Genomic DNA, 19,709 nt, shown 5'->3' with positions numbered 1-19,709 from the left:
CAACTCACCGTCTATCTTTTCAGCCTTTATGATTGTCAATGTCGGCTTCATATCGACAGCTGCCGTCATGATCATCAGAGCAGTGCGCCGCTTTCGAATCACAACCTCTCACTTCTTTCTGTTTTTTTTTTTAAGTCGCCCTCGCTAGAAGTCAAGCAAAAATTCTGCTTTCTTTCTGTCACTTCCCAACTTGGCTTTCTTTCCCTCTCGGCCGGCAGACACACACACACTCCCTTTTTTCCTCCTTTCTCACACACTAACACACACTCACTCCTTCCGTCCCTGGCGAGGGGGCGTTGCATTGATAGAGCGGCTACAGCTGAGGGGGGCGGTGCTTGGCGGGGTTGGAAGGCAGGAGGGGGAGGTGAGGGTGGAGGGAAGGGGGCGGCGTGCCAGTTGATTCACAATTCAATTATGAGCGCAACACACACACACACTCACACAACCGGTGTGTGTGTGTGTGTGTGTGTGTGTTCAAAAAGCCCGAAAACGTCATCAAGCAGTTTACACGTTCCCGAAAATGATGTTAAAGATGTTTCACGGGGAGGGGGAAGGTGGGTGGGGGCATAAAAGTATAAAGCACATTTAGGTGAGTACTAATCATGTACTTTTCATATTTTCATACTTCAGACCACTTTTCAAAGTTTTCTAAGATGTCAAAATTAGTTGTGTCCAAACTTTGAACTGACAAAAAAAAAATCAAAGGAAGTGGGGGTCACCTTGATATTTATTTCTTTATTCTATGTTGTAAAAAGACTCAAACAAAAAAGGCTTTCACCGTAATATCACCTTTTCACTTGATGTTCTTCTTTTTTTTTCTTTTTTTTTTCTATTTTTGGACCTAAACTAAGGGAGGGAGTTTCCAATGTGAGGCAGGCCAGAATGCACTGCAGCTCGACAAAAGTAAACAAAAAAACACCCCCCCTCCCCTGGTTGTCCGGTGCGTTTCACTTGGGCGACATGACAGCAAATACCCGAATCATGGCTTCTTTCATGTGCTTCTTCCATTGCTAACTGTCATGACTAAGTCCACTGTTATTACTATGTGAATATCAAGTACAGTGGAACCTTGGTTAGCGTCATTAATCCCTTCCATAAGTTGTGACTCTATCCAAATAGATTGTTTTTCATAACAAATAATAAAATGCCTATTCATGCGTATAAATGATGAATCAAAGGCATAAATTAACAGTGAAGGATACATTTTACCTTCAAAGACCAGCATTTTGATGATAAATGTTATTAAAATGTTGTATTATTGTGTTAAACAATGCCCAAGTTTCAGATAATGAGGTTTGCACATTTGGAAGCCAGCCCTGAAACAAGTTTGGGATGGTTCTAGAATGGTTCCGGTTCCGGCTACAAGCTATTTATTAGCAGTGCAAGCTGAGTGTGACCAATCACAGCTGAGTAGGCGTCCCTGGAGGGGGGCCGCTTTGGATATCCAAGGAAATATAGCTGGAATAGGTGCAGATTCTGTAAGATCTAGAAAATTTTATGTGCAGGTTATTGTGTGTAGCTGCTCTACAGAAGTCCACATCTCAATACAAAGGGTCAAAATGAGCATCATAGGTCCCCTTTAAGGTAAAACTTACCTTAAATGTTAATTTATCCATTTTGTTCGTTACTTATATACAAAAAGAATGGTTTAGTGCATGTCAAAATATAATTTAAAACAATGTGTTATTTTTTTGTGTTATGACAAATGGTGTTAGCTAGCAAAGAAGTACATAGTCAAACCCTGATGACATCATACACGGGTAACAGCGTTGACTACTGTTCCGCTGCATTGTACAAACACAGTCGGACTTCGCAAGTCGCGTACTGTAAAACGGTGTTATAAGGGACGGCGGGGACAATTTTCGGGAAAATGTTTTAAATGTAATTCTGCCTTTTCTTGTTAAACAGGAAGCCGTTTTGTGTTTTTTTTTATAACCCCGTTTTATGGTACTGTATTATGTGCTAACTGGAAAACTAGGTGTAAATTTGAACCGAAAAACACGCCAACCAGAATTCTGCTGCCGTGGAATGCGGCTTCCTGTTAACCGAGGAAAAAAACAAACTTCTTTTTGTTTTTTAGCTCAACTAATCAAGATAAATTGAGTAAATACTTGTGGATCCGTTTTAAAGAACAGTGTCAGAAGTGACAAGAAACATGACTGATATGACTAATAACTGATACTGATCTCACTGTGAATAATCAATAAAAAGAAAAAGAAGTTGCAATTTGTTATCTGCAGAAAACAAGAACAAAGAGCATGGCTTCCTGGAAATCAAATCACCCAAAAAAAGAACTGAGTGAGGTCTGAGCAGAGCAAGTGTTACAGCACACAGAACGTCACGTCATTCTCTCCACTGCAGGAACAATACGGGGAAATTCCTATTGTTCAGCAGCAGCAGCAGCAGCAGCATCATCATTATTATCAACAAGCTTGTTTTTTAAAGGCGCATCATGGCAAACGTCAATATGACACTGCAAGAGCTGTGTGCATGCATGTTTTCCTAAATGATGGAGATGGAGGCAGCCCGGCCGCCCGCCCGGCCCGCCCGGGATATTGATCACGTATGGATTCTCAAAGCGGCGCTACTTCACCGCTTCCATTAGCAGGCCTGTGGGTCAGGTTTCACTGGCCAGATAGGAGCCTGGCTTGGGAAGAAGTGCTCTGGCTGCTGTGGTTGAATGGGGGTGGGTGGGTGGGGGGAGCTCGCATTGGGGCAAAGCAGAGCGTTGCGAGGCGGAGGGGGCGGGGGCATACAGTGGAGTTCACTCCATCTTCGTCACTCCGTCTTTCTGAGTGGACGTCTTTGTTTTCTGTTAATGAACTCCCTCATATCTGTTCTTAAAAGGAGCGGCCTACGTCCTTTGGTGCCTGGAGGCGGCCATTAAGAGTTTTTAATGGTGTTGCTGACTAATACCACTGAACGCTGGCTGAGTCGGTTGTATGTTGCAATTATAGCCAGTATTTTTATGCTAGCTACTCAAGGGGATGACAGTATAGAAATAATATACTTAATGGAGAATATAGATTTACATGCATAAACCAATGCAAAATTAAAGAAATGAAATGGATAAATGAAAGTTTTTACCTTTTATGAAGACTCTTTGTGGTGAAAATGGTGAAGAGAGGCGAGACTACTTTGCAATGAGTTATTTCAAGAGTTTTTCTTGTTGGCCCCATGGCGAGTTATTTAGCGCCCGCACTTAATAAAAAATGCATGGCAAGTGTGTCAGCAACACATGGGGTGCTGACCTGGCCGCTCAGTTCCACTGAATGAGGGCAATGGGACTAGTCTGTTATGCGAAATATTGTACGATAGTGCATGAAAACTGGGGCAAAATTGTCATCAAAAATTGAATCATACAAGAACTGGGGCATTCCAGATTTAAAATCAATTGAAGAGGAGTCATTAGTGTCTAAAAAGATGGCGACACAAGAGTGTACTGTGTATCTTGTGTCAAAGTTTGGGGCTGCATGATTGCTGCTGACATGAGAGCTGCGGTTCATTGATGGGAAACATGAATTCTAATAGGAACTTTGACACCACAGCCAAACAAGACACACCTATCACAATAACCAATTCTTACCACACCACTTTTAGGTCCCCTCTGGTAAGGCAACCTCCCCATTGGTACCGTACTGTACCCTTGAATGGTCTGGCCGTCTATTGAGAATGGGAATGGGAATATAAGCAATAAATGTGGCACAACACCACTGGACCAATTTTTCAGTCTGTCTCCAAAGAAAAAATGTTTTCTTGTAAAATTCCATTGCTCTCATTTTATTTTTCTATAATAAATTTTAGTTTTTTTTTTATTTTATTATAATATTTTAGTTTGTTCTCTAAGAATTACAGCTTTTCTTCAAAACAATTCTACTTTTATTTCCTCACAGTTTCATCTTTGCTTTATTCTCATAAAAGTAATATTTTCTATTTAAAATTACAGTTTTATCTTATAAATGGTTTTGATTTTTTTAAATTATAACTTCTCTCAGAAAATGACTTTTTTCTCACAAAACAACACATTTTTATTCTCATAAATAATATTTTAAAAAGTAAGGTTGTCCTGCAAAGGTGTTCGAAATTAAATTAAATAAACATTTGGAAAACAAATCAATGACATTATTCTTGGTTTTATATTTGCTTTCATCTCATAAATTATTATTTTTTTCTTAGAAAAAGTAAAAAAAAAATATTGCAAAATAATGACATTATTCTGGCATTTGTATGAATGTTATTCTTGTGAAATGATGTGTTATTCCAGTTAAAATAAACATTCATGGCTTTTTTTGCAACACAGCGCGATGCTCTGATGCAGCTATTTCCCCTCCTGGCTGGCACATCTGTGTCTCCTGCAGGTCTACTGTATAATCCTCATGTGGAACACCTGCTCCTTTTACCACCTTTACTGAAAGCGTACTGAATTTGAGGCAATGCACACAGCTGCCAGCTTGACAACGTCAAAAGAAGAATCCCGCCTGCTTAAGTTGTTTATTTGGTGCGTGCTTCGTTTTCTGCATGAAATACGTACCCAATGCGATGGCTAGGTTGAAATGAAAAATCAATATGTGTGTGACAATGAGCGCAGTGTGTGGCTAGACGGTGTTTAGCATGCAATCAATCAGTCACTCATTCTCAGGCCCAGATGGGTGACACACACATAGAGGGTGCAGACAGTGAAACAGTAAAACAGTAGGATCTTTGTGGTGGCTGTCTAGTGGCTCAGTGGCAGCTCTATCAGTGCTTCATGTTGTCTGAAGGTGCCACAGGCTGCATGCCCCCCTGCTGAGATCTAAGGCTTAGCTGGCTGACTCGCTGCGTATCTTAAAAGTGGGTTTATTTGTGTGTGTGTGTGTGTCTTGTGTGCATCTTTCCCCTGTGCCGAACATTCCACAGTCTGCCCAGTGTGTGTATGTATGCATGCATGCGTGTGTGCATGCGTGTGTGTGTGCAGTGGGAAAGCAGAGAAGCCCCCCTGAATAAAGGCTTTTCTGAACAATTAGCTCCACTAAAAAGGACATCTCTTCCTCCATTAGTGGCACCACGTGCCCCCCATCACTCCATTGTGCAGATAATTCAATTATCCCCACCCCCCTCCCCAGTCTTTTTGCCTCCCCCTCGCCTCGTCTTGCCCTCCCTCTTCCCCTCCCAGCCCCATAATGTTGCCGACATGCTAAGCCGTGCCGGAGCAGCTGAGGGGGAAAAAAGCATCAGTCTGCGCCTCTAATTTGCTTCACATTGAATGAAAGACGGCTTGACGTTGGCGGGAGGAGCCGCACTCATCACAAGCCGAGCTTTATCTCCTCACTCTTTCACTTGTGATATTTTTGCACCTTTATATCATACCTCCACAGCTTTTTAAACAGACAATCTCGAAAAAGATTGCATCTGGAGGACAAACGATGGCAGTGATGTCATCCCTTTACAGCTCACAGTCCCTAGGGGTCATATGGGCATGGTCTGCCATGTAGTCACTCCATTCATTTCTTTCATCTCCCGTGGAGGATCATGGCACCAACAAGACATCTACAAAGTGGTATACAATCACATGGATAAGATCTACTTACTAACCACTGCACAGAAAATGCTGAAAATTAGCTGAAAAAGATGCACCATTACTGTGCTTTATGTGCTATTATTTTTCATGCAGTGCTACTACTGCTTGACCTTGCTACCACAGATCAATGCGCTCTACAAAACAGCAATGGTAACTTTAAGGTGTTGAACTGAATGATTAAATAATTTGTTTTATACTGAGCAATATTAGTTGAAAAACAACCATAAGGCAAAACGTATTTCCCAGAAATTTTCTATATGTTTTAATCATTAGCTGCAACTAGCAATTTATTTTCTTAGTCAATTAATCTGAATCTAGATGTTTCGATTAATCGAGTAATTGATTAGCATGCAAATGTTGGGTTAATTAGTGACTGTAAATTGTCCATAGGTATGAATGTGAGTGTGAATGGTTGTTTGTCTATATGTGCCCTGTAATTGGCTGGCCACCAGTCCAGGGTGTACACCGCCTCTCGCTTGAAGACAGCTGGGGTAGGCTCCAGCAGCCCCTGCGATCCTTGTGAGGATAAGCGGTAGAAAATGAATGAATGAATGCTATAAGAGACTCATTGCAAGTTATCACAAACACTTGATTGCAGCCAACTACTTATTAGGTTTAGTCGGAAATCACTTTTTCACACAGTGGCCTGTGACTTTGGATTTTTCCTCTCCCTTAAAAACTGCATTTTGTGTTCAGTTTTGTGTCATTGGAGAATATTTATATTTGTTAGATGATATGAAACATTTCCAAGTTTCTTGAATGCTTTTTCAGGAGGGCAAACACAGTGTACAATGATTTCTGACATCACTCTAGTCCAGTACAACATGTTCTTCGATGGTTAGCAATTAGTCAATGTGCTATCAAAGAGGAACTGACACACTTCCTAGAAATATAACACGCAGAACTCTTGGAAAGGGAAGTTTACAATATGACCAAAATGTTGATGATGTAGAAGAGAAAAAATGTAAACTCTAATAAACTGTACTTGTTGGTGAACATTACAAGATATTTTTATGTATTTTTATTTCTATCAGTAGAATGATTAACCACTATCATATTATAGTCTTGGAATGTAGTATTATTATGAAATCACACAGCCCTACTGCCTCATGGTGAGCCAAGTAGGGCCTGTTTTGTACATGCACCAAGATTAATATGAGCAAAAGTTTGTAGTAGTGTTAGGGTCAAAAGCGGTGTGAAGTTGAAGTATTACCACAATGAAGGTATATACTGTATATGGTTTATTGTTTCATTGATTTATTTCATTAATAAATGAAATAAATGCTTTCATTTATTAAAAATCTGACTTTTTATTGTGTAGTTCAGACATTGTTCTCAAAATGGATGGTAATGGTGCTAGATACTACTAAAACCGATAACCCAGCTGAAATGTGGGAGCACGCCGATGGCCACGCTGCACATTCCTCCACTGTTGTCTGCAGCTTTTCCGTGTTTCCACTCTTGTTTTGTTTTATTGTTGGAGGAGGGCGGAGGAAGTGTGCGCCGGCCTGATTAGCATCACTGCTTCCTCCTTTCCCATAACCCCCACTAAGACCCCCACGGCCCCCCTGTTTACTTGGAGAAATAAAAAATGGGCCTGCGCCCGTGTGGACGTGCCCCTCGTCATCGTCCCCCCCTCCCCGTAGCCTCTTCTCCCACCACCACCCATCCTTGCTCTTGTGACTTATCCTTCCACTCTGCTCAAACGCCATTCCGCCCACTCACTTTTACCCCCCGCCCCCCCTTGCAAATGTCCAGCTGTCAAATCACATCAAATAAAAGGGAGGCCAATGGTTCCTGAGTGCCAGATCACAGCTGTGTATACTAAAGGGAAGTGCTAAAGAGTTAATGTGTGTGTGTGTGTGTGTGTGTGCTTTGCTGAATGGGAAGATGCTGTAATTCAATAGTAGTCAGAGTGCATGGTGGGAATTTAATGAATGAATGAATATGTGAATAAGTGTGCATCATCCCCATGCAGGATCTTCTCAGATTAGAATGACACACATTGTCAGAGCATTGTCACATCGTGGGAGTGTTTTACAGAGCTGGCTCAGTGTAAACATCACTATGGAGTGTGTGTGTGTGTGTGTGTGCGTCTATGAGTGTCTTCTAACATTCAACATCTGTATTCTCATACAGGAGAAAACCCATGCATGCACGGGGAGAACATGCACACTCCACACAGAGATGCCCGAGGGTGGAATCGAACTCGGGTCTCCTGGCTGTGTGGCGTGCGTGCTAACCACTCTTTCACTGCGCAGCCCCTACTTTAGTTTCAGAAAACTAAAAAAAAAATATTCAGGGACTTTATTTCTTTATTTAAATTTATGACGGAATCCTCAGCTCGATTGTTTTCTCATAAAATGGTGATTCTCACATATTCGACTGCATTGTGTCACATTTATTCTGGCAATTTTTTCAAGATTACTTTTTAAACTACCCAGAATTTCGATTGAACAATCCTGATTTTTTTCTCATAAAATGGTGACAGTCAAATTTTTTGACTATATTTTTCCTTTCTCCAAAAAAATACCAGTTTACGCTCCGAAATTTATGAACAAATTATCATTATTATTTTATTTTATTGTCAGATAATTTACACATTTATTGTTGCAATTATTAAACTCATAATTTTATTTTCTACAAAAAATTCATAAAATCCAGATTTTTTTTTCACATAAAATGTTTCACGTTTTTTGACTACATCGTCTCAACATTTTCTCATTTATTCTTCCAAATTTCTTTTCACTTCATTATCATTATTTTTTCCTACACGTTTTGTTATAAAGGATTATCATGAAATTAATTTCTTTCTCATAAAACGGTGACAACTTTTTTTTAAACTTTATTATCAGAATATGTACACATTTATTGTTAAATTTCTTGAATTTATTGTTAAATTTGTTGTTAAATTTGTTTACATTTTTAAAATATAATTGTGGTAAAATTTTGTCCTCATTTTTGCTAAATGAAGACTTTATTCACATATGTTTAAATTTTAATATGCATGTAAAATTTTTAATGTTTTTTATTTCCATGAATTTGTAAAGCCGGTTACAAAATAAAAAGTCATAGGCAGCAAATGGACGTTTGACACCCGTGTCTTTGCATCAAAAGCTGAAAATATTGAATATTTAAGGAAGGCACTGTTGGAGGGTTTACCAGGAATTAGTCAAGGCCTTGAGACTATGCCAAAGTTCGAATCAGCACCAAGTTGCACTAAATGACTCTAACAACATCTCCAGGTGGCTCAAAAGCTGTTCAAACTGCGCTGGACATGGTGATAGCATTCAGGAGCAGGATGAGAAAACAAAAAAAAGAGGGTCATCGCTGGGTCATTTTTTTCCACTTAGCAATGTTTATGTCAACGGTTTAGCGCTGGGAGCAATGAAGTGAGGGCTGCAAAGGAGTGTGTCTGCGGCAACAAACACTAGCAAATCCCATCAAATCCTCACTCCCTCACACACGACACACACTCGGACCTCCTCCACCTCTCTAGAGACCAAACCAGAGGCTTGGGAAAAAGATGGCCGCCCTTTCGCCCCTTGTACGAGCTCCCTCCCCTCTGTGTCGTGTAGCCTCTCATCCAGCCCAAAGAGGTGGCGGGAGAGAGCAGCCCAGCGGCCCCACGCTGCTCCTGAGGAGTACGTCCCAGCCTGCCAGCATCAATCACGCTTGAGGACGACAAGAGGCACTGGAAAGAATGTTCCCGTTTAAAATTAAACGACAAAAGGGAGAAAAGATGAAGAGGACAACGAGGGAGAAAAAAAGAGAGGGGAGTGGTTATCTGCTAAAGGCATTGCCCTGTCGGTCAGCGTCAGCAACACAACAACAGTGCGCGCATGTGGCCAGGATAAAAACAACAAAGTTCAAATGCGGGTTGACATCCCACATGTTGAACCACAACTCATTTCTTCCTTTTACACAATCAGTCGTTGTGTCAGTGCTGCGCCTTTACAACACAACTGCAAACTCATGCACAACATCACTGCTTTTACCCTTTAAGCAATTCAGTCTTCACCAACCTTCACCAACCTTCCGCTTTCTGGATATTTCTGGATAATATTACAAGCACCGGTAATGTCTAAATATGATAAAAAAGGTGAGTATTTTACTAAAATAAAGTGGTAATATTACAAGTGCCAGTAAAGCCTAAATATTATGAAAAAGTGTACATTGTACCAGAATAGGCGGCACGGTGGTCGAGTGTCGCAGACCTGTGTGGGTTTTCTCCGGGTACTCTGGTTTCCTCCCACATTCCAAAAACATGCTAGGTTAATTGGCGACTCCGGATTGTCCATAGGTATGAATGTGAGTGTGAATGGTTGTTTGTCTATATGTGCCCTGTGATTGGCTGGCCACCAGTCCAGGGTGTACCCCGCCTTTCGCCCGAAGAAGGGATAGGCTCCAGCACCCCCCGCGACCCTCGTGAGGAAAAGCGGTAGAAAATGAATGAATGAATGAATGTACCAGAATAAAAATGTAATATTACAAGTATCACTAATGCCTAAATATTGTGAAAAAATTTACATTTTACTTAAATAAAGTGGTTATATTGCAAGTACCAATAAATTCTGATATTTCGAGAGTAAAGCTGTCCTTTTTCCAGAAAAAGGAAAAGGTTCTACTTCTCTAAAACCACCAAAAGCAGCTGCAATTTTACAGGAGGAAAACTGAAATTTCTGCGAGGAACAAAAAAAAAGCTTTAAATTTTCCTTGATTAATTTTGTAATGGAATATTATGGCATATTATCTTCGTTCTGTGAAAGCATACTCTTGATATCAACCACTGGCTTGTATCAAAGACCCTAAATGTCGTTTTAGCAGCAGCTTTTAGCCACTCACGTGTCTTGATAGAGCAAGATATGCTCATTTGAAAAGCCTGCAGCCAAGGCTTTGACTTTTATCTAAAAGGGGATGAAGGGGGGTTGGGGGGGGCCAAATTGGGCTTCGGGATAAATGCAAATCGTTTGCTTGGAGTGTGAAACCGCATGCATCGCATTCAACCATGGTGTTGATTAATGTGATGGCCAACAACATTTACATCAGAAGCCGCAATCTTTCCCTAACATGATACAGATGTTGTTTTGGTTTATGCCAAAACGTAACTACTTTCTATCATATACAATAACTAGAAACTCCATTAGGTACACCTGCACAATCCAGCAAGATGAAATACAACAGGTGTCAATCAAGGTGCTGAGCTTTACTAGCTCCACCAAACAGGTCATTCAATTTAATTACATTAAAAAAAATACCATAATGTGTGAATAAAATTACTTGAAAAAGTCTTAAGATAATATAATTTAAAAAAAGCAATAATATAATGTATATGAATATGTAAATATATGTAAAAAAACAAACTAAACGTGTTAATGAGGATAAGCGGCAGAAAATGAATGAATTATATAATATATTAAATAAGTGTTTTTTTTATTTAAAAAAAAAATTAAAAGAGCAAGTAATTTTTTTAAAATCACAAAATGTGTAAAATGCCATCAAAATATATAATTAGTTTTTTCCCCATTAACTTCAAGTCATTGAAAATTAAAACTAAACTAATAATTAAAAAATAATAATAAAAAGCAGTTTGTCTAATGTATATACGTATGTGCTCTGTCATGGGCTGGCCACCAGTCCAGGGTGTACTCTGCCTCTCGCCCAAAGACAGCTGGGATAGGCTCCAGCACCCCCGGTAGAAAATGAATGAATGAATTATATCATATTATATATTAAATAAGTGAATATTTTTAATTTCAAAAAGTTTAAAAAAGCAAGTTAATATTTTTTTAATCACAAATAAAATGTGTAAAATGGCATAAATAAATATTATTAAGTTTTCTTCTCACTAACTTCAAGTCATTAAAACTTAAAACTAAACTAAAAATGTCTTAATAATGTTCATTCATTCATTCATTTTTTACCGCTTTTCCTCACAAGGGTCGCGGGGGTTCCTGGAGCCTATCCCATAATGTTAAAAAAATAAATAAAAATCAGTTTGTCTAAAGTTTATGTGTCCTGTGATTGGCTGGCGACCAGTCCAGGGTGTACTCTGCCTGGGATAGGCTCCAGCATGCCCACAACCCTCGTGAGGATAAGTGGCATGGACTTATCATGGATGGATGGATATCAATAATCAAATAAAAATAAATGCTAATGGCCATCGACATGTTACCAATTTTGTATCAACTTACTAAGACTTTTCCATATCCTCTAAAACGATGTCATGAATAAAGCATCCACAGACCTCCTTATGCAGGAGCTGAATATCTGTCACAAGATGATTTGCTGCTGATCCATATTAGGATGTGATGCCTCAGGGAGGAAGACTGATTTCAGGTTTAAGCTGACTCAGCATGAATGTTTCGCCTCGGTGTACACATCCTACCTGTGGGGCACATGTCGTGTCCATTGGGGACCTCCTGCAGGGGGACGTCCTGGGTGTAGAGCGGCTGTGAAGGGTAGTACTGCGGCTGCTGAGGGTGGACAACACCGTGGAGGTGCAACTGAGGGCCGATGGCGACTCCTCCGCTCTGCTTCTTTGGATAAACAAGACACAGAATGATTATTTACTGCGTTGTTTCCGCCGTGGTTAAATGTGACGCTTTATCTTTTTGCTGTGTTGTTTTATTTTTCAGCTTATCACACAAACACGTACGAGAGGCCTCAGTGGGAGGGGGAGACAGGACTTGACAAGGGGGGAGTGGAAGAGATATGAAATTCTTTGTGGACGTAAGCGATAGCGGCATTCCATTTTTAGCACTGGTCAACAAACCTCAATAGATATTGTTCAGCGGCTTCTGTTTGAAAGAAAAGTCAAAGAAAAAGACATTTTCTCACCAAAGTACCCGTGAGTAAACGCTCAAGTATCACAGTTGTGTATTACACAGCACGCTACCACGCTGACTAGCCATCTGATAAGTGTCGCCTGTTCAAGCATAGCAGCGTTTATCAGTAGCTGGCCTGCTTTATGGATGGCTAACATGAAACGAGGATGCTGGAGGGGGGGGGGGCATTTTATGAGTGCCTTTATGGGTATGAGAATGAGACGAGACTCTATCAGTCCAGTCAAAAAGTGAGGAGGCATGAAGGAGCAACATGATGATTGATGGATTGTAAAAAGAGACAACCATAGCGGAGGTGACACTGCTTGACACGCGTGTACTATAAAGAGAGGATGGGTACTCCACTATTCAATTCAAGTGCAGTCAGTTGTCAATGGAAATGAAATGAAACACACATTAGCATCTGCTGGGTGAATTTGTGTATGCAAACTGATTTCTGTTTGTGCTTCATGGATGGCATCACACTTGGAAAAAAAGCCAAACAAACCTGGGCTCTGGGTACAAAAATCCCAAAAACCTCAAGCCCAAAAAGCAAACCAAACTTAAAACAAATTCAAAAAGAGTAAAAAATAAATAAATAAATAAATAAAAAGGAAACCCTACTTGGACTTCACACCCAAAAGCATAAAAAGGACAAAAAAAACGACAAAAGAAATAAAGATGGCGGGTCCGAAAACCCCCCAAAAGTTAAAGAAAATGTAAAACTAACTTGGGCTACTGGCACAAAATCACACACACACAAAAAAAGTGAAACTTTGGGCCTTAGAACACAAAAAGTCAAATAAAAAGCAAAACTAACTTGGGCTTTTGGTGCAAAATCACAAAAGAGACGGATAACCTAAAGGTTAAAGAGCAAAACATTCCTGGACCTTGGGCCCAAATGTACAAAAAAGACCAAGAGAAAGATAAACCAACTAAAGCTAAACCACCAAAAAGTCAAAGAAAAAGCAAACCATGAAAAAAAAATAGGATTTAGGACAGTGACACAAAAAATCAAATGAAAAGTAAAAGTAACTTTGATGACTGAAAAATGCTATGATGCAAAAAAACTCTAAGAAAATGCAAAATTAACTTGAAATTCTGGCTCAAAATCACACACACAAAAAAACTAAGTAAAACTTTGGAGCTTAACGCACAAAAAAGTCAAAGAACAAAGAAAAAATACTTGGACTTTGAGCTGAAAAAGCGCAAAAAAAGAAAAACAGACTAAAGCGTTATTTTTAAATTACTAAAAAGTCAAACAAAAACAAACCATACGGTACTTGGGATTTCGACCGCCCCAAAAAAGACCAAAACTAATTGGGGTGACTGGCCTAAAATCATTAAAAAAAAACAAAGAAACTAAAGCTTGGGGCCTAAAAACACAAAAAATGCAAAGAAAAATGAAAACTGGTGCTCGAAAAGTCCAAGAAAAAGCAATACCAATTTGGGTGACTGAATGAAAGACACAACAAAACAACAAAAAAGTGAAACAAACTCAGGCATCGGGTCAGAACACTAAAAGAAAAGAAAAAGTAAACAAAAACAACATTATGTTTCGAGGCTCACAACGCTGAAGTCTCATCTCATCTCAAGCATTTGAATAAGCAATCTGGGCTTCATGCTGCAGCTTGTTTTTTTATTGGAATATTTACGGCATACTGTAAAAAGCAAAATTACTAATTTAGGTTAAATATTACACAAGTTTGCTTTGTCAGATATTAGCTAAGATCGCTTCGTATATCTTGACATACACTGGATTGCGTTAAGCATCAAAAAAATATCAAAGCGGCTGCCACATCCTTCAATCTTTATGTATGCGGCCCTTGATGGAAGAAGTTAGGACACCCCTGCCTTAATGTATAAAGAGCTTAGATGTGAGTGTTCTATAAATAAACATGAATTCTACTGTTTGTAAGGCAAAAACAAAAACATGGCGTCTTCTGCCGTACATCCAAATAAGTTTGCCTCACCTTTTGACCACATCTGCCCTGGTGTACGGACGTCTCAATTCCAAAGGCGAGCCCCACCACCTGAGCCAATTAGGAGCGGCGGAGCTGCAACCTTCCGTGTTTTGTATCGGGCTGGTGTGAGGTTCCCATTAGCATATAACCTCCATCTCTTATCCTAATGTGCTGCAGCTCTGCATACAAATGGATGCATTTGTGTTGCTGCTCTCTGGCCTTCACCCTTCCAACACTCACCTGACAGGAATCCCAATGTTCCCTGCTAGCGCCGACTCTGTATTGTTTGGAAAGACGTGTGGGGAAGTGTTTGATGGGGGTGTGCTGACTGTGATAGGCCCAGTTAGTGCAAGGTCTTAGGCGACATGGAGAAGTGCATCGTAGGCAGGGTTCTTGCGCAACGGTTCATAAAGCCAATGGAGGAAATTGTTCAACATTTGATTGTCCTAACTGTTGATGAACTCATGAGGACTGCATGTGAACGCAACACTTGGGGACACATGAAGGTAAAAAAACGGAGGTGGTGGAATCCAGAGTTGCAACAATCTGGCAACATCCTCTGACTGGGCTGTGTGGTAGGTAGTCTGAGGTAATTTATGAGGCGAGAATGGGGAGTGGGGGTCTTACCATCACGCCCAGACGGTCACAGGGGTGAAGGGCCGGATAGGAAGAAACTGGATCCATGTAGTAACTCATCCCGGACACTGTGGACAGCAGAAGCTGGGCCTGCTGAAGGGATCAACAAAGCAACACATGAGGCAGTGTGAAGCCCGCCATCAATCACACACTGTTTACACTCTCTTTCTGTGTGTGTGTGTGTGTGTGTGTGTGTATGTGTGTGTGTGTGTGTGCATGAACATTTGCAAGTGATGGGAGCTGGCCGTGTGAATATTGGAACTCTGAAGAAGTCCTCATCTCGACATTGGTAGAGTGTGTGGTGCTTCACAATACACCGCCAGCCAAAAGTTTGGAGACACTTACCCGTCACCTCAACATAAACATGTAGAATGTATGCAATGCCGTCCACCCCGCCAGTTATTACCGATAAACGCCACCTTTCACAAGAGAAATAAACACGGCAACTACAAAGTAGATACAAAGTCTAAAAAAAGATGCAGTCCCACAGTGTTATATTATGAAGTGATGATGCATGACGTGTATCTAGTAAGGTGTCCTCACTTTGTGGTATAAGTTTGAGTTGTTCTTTATATTTCTATTTCTGGCAGTTATCATAAATAACCAGCGGGATCGGGGACCCCCATTAATTATTTATTACACATGCATGACGCATATGTGCAGCGGGCTTTGATTTTGCGGAATATATACGTTTTTAATAACTGGCAGCTGGAGTGATCACATGACTGATAACATTTATCAATGCATGCATGTGCCTGTGCATGAGCAAGCACACCACAGACTTAGTTAGGGCTGCAATAAACGATTATTTTCTTAGTCAATTAATCTGTACTTTGCTGTTTTGATTAATCGAATAATCGGTTAAGCCCTTGATGGACCAACTCAATATACCACCCAAACACAAAGATAATAGGTCTTCTTTATTAGGTCTGCAGATTTTAATCAATTAATTGCTGATTAATTAATCTACGACTATTGTAGATAAATATGGATTTATATTTGAGTGAAAACTGAAAATAGACTGACTAAGTCCAAACAATAATGGATAATTTATGAGTCACGGGTGATGCTGGAGCCTATCCCAGCTGTCTTTGGGAAGAGGCAGCGTACACCCTGGACTGGTGGCCAGCCAATCACAGAGCACATATAGACAAACAACCATTCACACTCACATTCATACCTATGGACAATTTGGAGTCACTAATTAACCCAACATTTGCATGTTAACCAATTACTCGATTAATCGAAACATCTAGATTCAGATTAATTGACAAAGAAAATAAATTGCTAGTTGCAGCTTTCAAGGAAATCAAAAGAAATCAAAGAATATTTACATTCACACAACGATTAGTCAAGGACAAAATAGTTGTTGATTAATTGGATAACTGATTAATCCTTAATTAATCGATTAATTGTTGCAACTCTGCACTGAGTCAATTTCTTTACCAATTTCCCCCCAAATACAAGTCAATAGTTTTCCCTCAGAAAAAGACAGTCCCCAAGAGAGTCAAGAGCTTTTCTTCTGGTCACTCACACACCCCAGTGACCTTTGGGGTTTAGTAACAGCACCCCCATGTGGTGTATTTGCCAGACAAATGTTCACCCTTTTGTGTGCAGCAGTTCAGCAATAGTCAAAAATTAGTCCAACATTGGGTACACTTATATTGATGTAAGTGTCAGTTATTTCTGAGTGTGGTCCATTCTGTAGTTTTTCCCACCCTGAAGTCTTACAGGTACAAGTAGTATTTGTGCAGGAATGGATGCAGCAAAAGCCACATTCGACAGCAATTTGTCACACGCGCTGTGACAGCTTGTTGACAGATTGCGAGGTGATGAGGCAACGCTTGCAGATGTTCACCACACTCTATGGGAGTCACTTGGTTCAGAAGAAGCGCCAAGTGAATCATGTGCAAAACGCTCCTGTCATTCAAACGCACGCATGGCGCAGAGTATTCATTCAAAAGTAACTCAAAACGCTCTTTTTTAAGGCAATTTTAGTGTCAATTCAACGGAAAGCCAATTGATTTAAACAATTAAGTGAAGTTTATGCATGCTTAAATGTCAAAAAATATGGCAGCCTGTTTCCGTCACTGAAAAAAAGAATATCCCAATGCTCAAAATAATGAGATAAAAAGTCTAAATTCTGAGATAGAAAGTCGAAATTATGAGATAAAAAGTCAAAATAACGAGATAAAAAGTCAAAATAATTAGATAGCTTTGTAGAAGAGTCACAGCAGCAGCTCTTCTGGATTGTGAGTACATTGAAGAGTACTTTAAGTGTGGCTTTACAAGTGATGAAATAACTTCATTTGCTAGTGAATTCACATGGAATTGTATACTAAGCAAACGCAAATTGGAAAGAGTTTTGAGGCATAGAAATATTAAAAGGGATGTGGCTGTTCACAACTGTCTAGCCATTTTGCCAAGTGACAAGACGACTGTGAAAAAGACGGCACCTGCGGCACATGCGCAGTTGGTATCTCATAATTTCGACTTTCTTATCTCAAAATGTCGATTTTTTATCTCGTAATTTCGACTTTCTATCTCGTAATTTCAACTTTCTATCACGTAATTTCGACTTTCTATCGCGTAATTTCGACTTTCTTATCTCGTAATTTCAATTTACCATTGGGATATTTTTTTTTCAGTGGCGGAAACGGGTTTCCATACTAAAAAGATGTTTAACGTGTTAAAAAAAAAACAGACACTTTACAGCGGTAACATTGCATCAACAACCACACACATCTGAGCATGGAAAGTCTAAATAATAATGGCTCCAACTTACCGAACGTTGTGTGAGAAGTTCGCCTGCAGACTTGTCAGACTTCAGAGATGCTCTACCTGCTCCGAGCGTGGAGTCCCGCCGGGAAAGAAAGAAGAAGGAATATTATGCACACACACACACACACACACACACACACAACCGCACACACGCACACTTGTAGTCCCTCCCTCAATCATCCACGGTGATCCTCCTCAAATCTTTTATTTCCCTTTGGCGTGGATTCCTTGCACCTCACATACAGCAGCTGCAGCGCTCATAGAGAACAGGTGGAAACTTGCAAGGCAGTCCACTCCAAAGATAAAATGCTGACTTTTGATTGGTCAGGGGAGGTTGCATACTTTGGCTCAGACTTTGTAAAGACATTTTGGTGAGGTTCGGGTAAAGGTACAACATACAGGAGTCTATCTAGCCATCCCAAAAGCCTCACATTTCATATGTGACAGGGATGCTCAAATGGTGGGTCGGGACCCAAAAGTGGGCTGTGGGTGGTTACCTGGGTAAAAATTAATAAATAAATATAATCATACAAAAATAATCTTGTGCTTCTATTCTGAGGGGGAATTTTTTAATGCAGCAATGTTAATGAAATATTATTAAAATAAACATGTACTGCTGAAATATAGCAGTATGTTTGTGAGGATATTGCACTAAACTAGAGTTGCCAACCCAGCACAAACATACACTGCTTTGGCGTATATTTTCCTCTCAATAGCGGCCATTTTTGATGATTGCACACAGAATATTGTGTTCTTGGGCTTTATAGAAAGAAATATTAGACTCTCACCTTTCATCTCTCATATTTTCCGCTCTTTATTAATCAGTAGTAGAATAGACGTTGTGATGATATGTAGTATCCCACACTAGGTGTCAGTAATGTTACTGTAATGTTGGGTGAGACACACAAGCACCAGACACCATCGCCAGAACAACAGGCTTATTGCAGGTCTGAATTATCTACAGCTAATAATAATACAGAATACAAACACAAGCCACTGTTGCGGCCATAACCCATGTCAAGTTAAAACTCCACTCTGAACCGCCAACGCCACTTCCTGTCCGCCACTCGCTCTGCTCCTCTAGCACTGGCACACATTGACATTTGTAAAGGTGACAATAGGGGTGCTATTCCATGCCAAGAGGGCTCTAATGTAAAAAAAGACATACAGGGATTACTGTATGTGGCAACACAAGTGAGCACCAATGTAATTGTGCCTACAGAGAAGCGTGGTCGTAGTAGCGTCACGTTCTGAGGTCGCATGCGGTCCACTGAGGTAAAACATGAATTCCAAGATGTACTGGGAGTCCAAACACTAAATGATATTCCCGTAGACTTGAGTACAATAACGCTGCATGTCCACTCCACTGCACCGTACCACCTCAGCCCTTGTTGGTTTTCCACTCCAAAACCTGCTAAAAAAAACATCAAAATGACCACTTCAGCAGGGAATGGGACATGCTAACCAACTACGTATAACAAAGGAGGGTCTACGGTTGTTTTGTCTCTGTTTGAGGATGATTTGATCCAAGTGAAGACTAAGGTTCCTTTCAATGGTCCAAAAACGTTCCGGTTAGGTTCATTGGAGACTGGAGTCCAATGCTGCCAGCTCGCCTAGGTTGCTTTTCTGTTCCGTTTGGTTTAGTTTTATCTACGAGGAGACTGAGGGCCACAAGTGGAGACTGTGGAGTAGAATAGAATATTGTTACCCATGTTTATCAGTCATTTCATAACATGTAGTCTAGACCACTATTGCAATAAAGCGAGCTGGAATCTCTCCAGAATCCAATGTTTGGAATTTCTGATCCTTCCATGACCTCTTATTGAAGTTGTGAAGGACCAAGCCATTATCAGTAATGTGTTTGTGTTACTTGTGTTTAACTGAGAAAATGTGGGCAGGAAAAAGCGAGTCAAAGACGAAGCTAAAACAGTCAAGATGGTGCCCACG

At 40.3% G+C, this 19,709-nt stretch overlaps 1 protein-coding gene across 3 annotated transcripts in view; it reads right to left on the bottom strand.

Moving 5' to 3' along the window:
• The window catches only part of ets1 (ETS proto-oncogene 1, transcription factor), a 40,933-nt gene extending 22,892 nt beyond the window's left edge, over nt 1-18,041 (bottom strand). The window contains exons 1-3 of one of the 3 annotated variants that reach the window (XM_058080193.2): nt 17,767-18,041; nt 14,973-15,074; nt 11,946-12,093 (exon numbers count right to left, since the gene is read on the bottom strand). In XM_058080193.2, coding sequence (XP_057936176.1) covers nt 11,946-12,093; nt 14,973-15,041 — 217 coding nt within the window. In that variant the 5' untranslated portion in view covers nt 15,042-15,074; nt 17,767-18,041. Of the gene's footprint in view, nt 1-8; nt 448-11,945; nt 12,097-14,972; nt 15,075-17,766 lie in introns of those variants that run through there. The other 2 variants (XM_058080191.2, XM_058080194.2) reach the window with 2 other exon arrangements.
• Nucleotides 18,042-19,709: the final 1,668 nt, after the last annotated feature.

Source organism: Doryrhamphus excisus, linkage group LG8 (assembly GCF_037039965.1).
Source record: "Doryrhamphus excisus strain RoL-2023G ecotype Guam linkage group LG8, RoL_Dexc_Guam_v1.1, whole genome shotgun sequence".
NCBI lineage: Eukaryota > Metazoa > Chordata > Actinopteri > Syngnathiformes > Syngnathidae > Doryrhamphus > Doryrhamphus excisus.
Note: the sequence above shows the minus strand (reverse complement) of the source record. Positions and strands in the feature narration are given on the sequence as shown.